This window comes from Zeus faber (assembly GCF_960531495.2).
Source record: "Zeus faber genome assembly, chromosome: 14".
Classification (NCBI taxonomy): Eukaryota; Metazoa; Chordata; class Actinopteri; order Zeiformes; family Zeidae; genus Zeus; species Zeus faber.
In genome coordinates, this window is record NC_137200.1 from 17,201,625 (window position 1) to 17,206,888 (window position 5,264).

The window sequence follows — 5,264 nt, forward strand, 5'->3', positions numbered from 1 at the left end:
GTTTGAGCAGCTGTCTGTGGGTCCGCAGCGGCACTGCGCTGGGAGGTTATGGGAGACAGAGAGTGGATAGCACGGTAAGGGGAGACAGTGTCCCAAGGCCCCAATGACCACCAATATTCCCAATGACTCTTTGGTGGTCATTGGGAAGGGCCGATCCCAGCGACTACCGCGACAATCATGGGGTTGGACGCAGTGGGTCTCTGGACGAAATTCAGAAGGAGGTGGAGTCCACTTAGCAGTCCCAACCAGACCCGGGTACTGGTCCCCTTGGCTGTCTGTTTGTTCCCTTATCAGGAAAGGCTAAGTTGTTGCAATGGCAACATTCCTCCAGACTTACCTGTCACCCTGGTATCTCCTGCACATTGGCATTTTACCATTTTATTCCTGTTCTGTCTGTGCACAGAACATGACTTCCACCAAACTCAGCTTGGACCTCCTCCATCCCCTGCCAGTCTCTGTGTGTCCCTGGTCACACCTGGGACTGGACTTTGTCACTGATCTGCCATCCTGCAATGGTTACACAGTCATCCTTATAATCACAGACCGGTTCAGTAAATTTTCCCAAAAGTAACCCTCTGCCAAGGAGACCTCTTGGTGAAGGAGGTCTTCCAGAATCATGGCCTCCCCAGTGACCTAGTTTCCGACTGGGGCCCCTAGTTCCCCAAAGGATACTGGAAGGCTTTCCACCAAATGGTGCCCATATGAGTAGAGATACTGTCACATCCGTCCAGCCACCTCCCCTGTGACCCTTGTGTACTCTTTGTGAGTGTTGTTTTCTTTTGCTTCCCCTGTGGGAGTTTCTACCAACACGTACGGGTTAAAGGAGGGAGACGGAGTTGTTCAGGCAGTATAGCGCTGACATGGTAAGGATTTTATTCATGCTGGTAACAGAAAGTCTCGCTGGCACAACAGAAAGATAAACTAGAAATGATTGACAGAGTTCATTTTACTTGGACGTGCTCCGGACTGCAGGTGTTTCGACGTCCCGCGCCTTCCTTCTCCACTGAAAGACAGAACAACATATAAGAAGACTCTTCTGGCCAGGTCCGACCAATCAGCACTAAAGAGGCTGATTGGGCAGACACGGAAAAGCCAACCCTGTCCCCCGCCGACATGGCTTAACCAGGCCTGCCACGTCCCCTTTTTCAGTTTTGGTGTGAATTTGAGTGTTTGGTGGATTTTTGTCTGTCTCTCTTTTCCCCCTCACTATCAGCTTGGATCCTGATTCCACAGCTGATACTCATCAGCTTTTAGGCTCCCTCTATTCTGGGAACAGTAGCTGCCTGCAATTAAGCTCTTCTGTTCCCTCCCTCTGGTGCCAGATCATTTCGACTATCGATCATGCTTCTAGCCTCCCTGTTCTGGTCCCTACAAGTTACCCATTCCTGTGTTACCTGTTCCCTATGGTCCCTATTGCCGAGAAACATTGCAGACATCCTATCTAAAAGATTTTGTGCTCTGCTAACCTGGGCTGATCCTTACTGTCTATGAATGTTGTATGCATCATATCTGAAAGATTCTTGCCCTTTGCTTCCATACTGTTATACCTACAATTCCGCTCCCCTTCCTTCTGATCCAGTGTACACCACTCATCCTGGTTCTCTGCAAAACTGCATGAATTGCTTAAAATGTAAGTATGCACATAGCTCACTATTTCTGCATAGGAGATGCCAGTTCTGGATCACTGGTCTTCTGCTGCTTCAAGATTCAAGATTCAAGATTTTTATTTGTCACATACATATACATACTTCCATACATATATGCAGTGAAATGTAATGCAACGCACCCGGTGATAGCACACAAGAAGTCCTAGGAAAAAGTACAAAAATAAAATAAAATAAAAAGTAGAAAATTCCTTTCTAATAGACCGACTAACTGACTCCTAAAACGTAATACAGTAAGTGGAATACTTATAGAATAAGATAAAAAATATATAGAATAAAATACAATAAAAAATAAATTGAAATAAAATGGAATAGGTTGAAGGAATATGGCTATGGCTTATGGATGGTATATTCGCCTCAACATCAAAGACATTTTGCATTCTCAAAAGTTCATAGGCCCTAGTTCTGTATAAATTGCTTAATTAAATGCTGTATTGCAATACCCTATTCAGTTGGATGGTGCTTAGGGGGGTAACATTTCAAGGATGCTCAGAATAAGTCAATCAGGCACATTCTATAAGTACTAACCCAGCTGCGAAAATCATACCGTTATAAAATGTAAAAATTAAGCAGTGGCCACATGGTGGGCCTCACATAGCTGAACCCGTAAGCCACGACATTTGGCAGGTACACATTAGTTGCATCAGTACTCCTCTGCATGTGGCAGGCCAAACATTTCTCCCCTGTGAAGCCCTGTGTCTTGTATAAGGCTTTGTGTTGTAGTGTCAGTAATGTCACCTACACATATTGTCAGCTTCAGTAAATTGCAGCCATGTGGTCCACATAATTTCTCAGTTAAGCCCATGTGGCCACATAACTGCACACCAGGTAAGATCTCATGGCACATAGTTGTCCTGCAAAGCCCAGCACACAGCCGGCATTGCATGGCACACTAGTGAAGGGCGGCCTAGTTTAGCTTCATATGTGCTGCTTGCTTTGAGGGCTGTTTTTACTTGTCCTTTTCTGTTCAGTTTTGGAGCTGCAGGTGGATGTTCCACCTTTTCGTACACATCCATGAACATATCCATTCACATATACATTGAGAGTTTACAGCACGTCCCCTCCGTGTTTGTGGGGACTCTAGCAGTTCTATTCAGTCCTATATTTTGAGCTAAGTATGCCTGTATACAATGTTTGCTGTACTGCTCGCCGGGAGCAATGAAAAGTCGAGCCCAGATGCCAAACTCAAACAATGCATAATAAGTAAAGATAATTTTAAAGTAATCTTAAGAGGTGTCTGTCAGAACTGATAATTAAGTTTAACTTGAAATCTATAGAATGCATAAATTTGACAACTACATTTTTTCATTTATACATACAATAAAGGACAAAAAATTGGGGTGTGTTGTCTCTGCCTCTCAGGTTTGGATTACGGAAAGCTTGAAAGTCTATTAATACCAGCAGGAAGAGGGAAGTTTCTTAATTTTAATTGATAAAATAAATAACACACATCTACCTGCCCACTCTAGCTCCTTACTTCCTTACGGTCAGCCAGTAGCAAAATGGAATTTGGGGGCTAAGTAGGAATTCCACGAGATGGAAGAAAAGGTCATCTCAACATTCTATCAAGCACCACAAAAAATATAACTTCCACATTCAAAGTTTTTTTCATTTTTTCAGAATGATTTAGATTGTTTTATAAGATTGGAAAATGTCCACAAAATTGAAAAGCATGATACATTGATAGAACTACAATAAGACCTTTTAACCACATTCACAGCCTTACCCTTCAGTAGCTTGTTCCGGGTTAGGGCTGCTCACCAGAAATTCACCGGAATAAATTGTTATTATTAAACATTGCTAAAATCTTCTGTCTTATCTGTTTTATTTGTAGCCCATAGATGATAGCATTTAGAGAAGGAGGAACGACCAATATCATAATGGCTGCTACTTTCCTGTACTCTGCCAAATGAGGGAAGCGGTGAAGAACCACAAAAGAGAAACCTGACACTAGCATGATGATATACAGTGTCAGGTGTGTGGTGCAAGTCTGCAGGGCTCGACTGTTTAATACCCTGTTCTTACTGGTCAAACACACCATGGCGATCTTCAGATAGGTGATTATGGTACTACCTATAGAGGAGCCTAGTAAGAACACAGTGTAGCTCAAGCCATATATATTATTGATTAAAATATTTTGGCAAGAAAGCTTAAACAAAGAAGCATTATCACAAAATGGGTTTGATATGACTCTTCTGCAGCGCGGCAGACAGACAGATAGGCTTATAAGAATGCCCACCAGGAAAATGATCACTCCCCATGCAAAAACTGTCAATTTCACAAGCATTTTGTTTGTCATTATAGTTGCATATTGCAGGGGTTTGCAGATAGCTGCGTAGCGATCAAAAGCCATGATCATGAGCACTGTGATAGTGACACCAATGTGAAGATGAAAGAAAAATGCTTGAATTGCACACTGATTAAAACTTATATGTCTGTCTGTCCTTGCTGTAAAAATGTCACTGAGTAAGCGAGGGACAATGGCCGTCACTCCAAAGATGTCATTGATACTCAGGTTGCAAAAGAGCAGATACATGGGCTCGTGAAGGTTCCTGTCCAGGGAGATCAGGAACACCAGGCCGATGTTAGAAACCATAATGAAGATGTAGATAAGGAGGAGGAGGATGAACGCAGGAAATGAATACTGTGGGGTGACCTTTAATCCCTCCAGGAGCAGGACATCTGCACTCCATGTCTGGTTTTCCATATTGTGTGAGCCAATAAAACTGGGTGGAAATGGAAATAAATTAGAATGTGTTTAGATTCAGATATTTAATATTTTTAACAATGATGTTGTTCATAGAGTTAATTTCTACATTATTTCAACTACAGTTGTTGAAATTTGTATTGTATATACAGTATATTGTGTAGTAATACAGATATTGCCTCTTGCAAGGAACACAGCATCCTCCTATTCCAACAGTACAACAATAAGAATATATTTAATCATGTCATATAAAATCACACAAGTTCAGTGGAGTGCTTAGCTCCCGTCTTGTCATGTCTTGTTTTTCTGAACTTTGTTTCTTATTTCCACACAGGAAATTCCAATTTCAGCGTTAAGTACTGTAAGCACGATTTGCAACTGAGTGTAATCACATTTGGTGCTCACATATGTTTTAACATATGGGATTCCTTTGTTCTAACAGAAAGATTTATTTAAGTGACATGGCATGACAGGATGTGAAGCTGCAAACAGTATACTTAGCAATACCAAAATATGATTAAAATAATTAAATTAAAATAATACCAAAATAAAAGAATATATATATTGTTAAATGTAGTAGCATTATAAATAATGCACTATTTTAATATATGGTTATTCAAAGTTATTGAATAATGATATGATAATTGTGAACGTGTAGATTGTGTGTGTGTGTGTGTGTGTGTGTGTGTGTGTGTGTGTGTGTGTGTGTGTGTGTGTGTGTGTGTGTGTGTAAATATATAAAGATATATATATATATATAGTATGTATATATACGTATATATATATATAAAATCAAGACACTTTTTATGTGGATGATGCAGCCTCAGTCTGCAGTACATTTTTCTTATAATGCACCTCCAACTTATAATCGCTACAACTCTCATGATTATTTT

At 40.9% G+C, this 5,264-nt stretch overlaps 1 protein-coding gene across 1 annotated transcript; it reads right to left on the bottom strand.

Moving 5' to 3' along the window:
* Positions 1 to 3,432: 3,432 nt before the first annotated feature.
* LOC307239889 (olfactory receptor 52N5-like) lies at positions 3,433 to 4,371 on the bottom strand (the record flags this gene model as incomplete). Its single annotated transcript, XM_080013467.1, has 1 exon — positions 3,433 to 4,371. The coding sequence occupies one exon, from the start codon at positions 4,369 to 4,371 to the stop codon at positions 3,433 to 3,435; it is 939 nt and encodes a 312-aa protein (XP_079869593.1).
* Between the last annotated feature and the right edge of the window lie 893 nt (positions 4,372 to 5,264).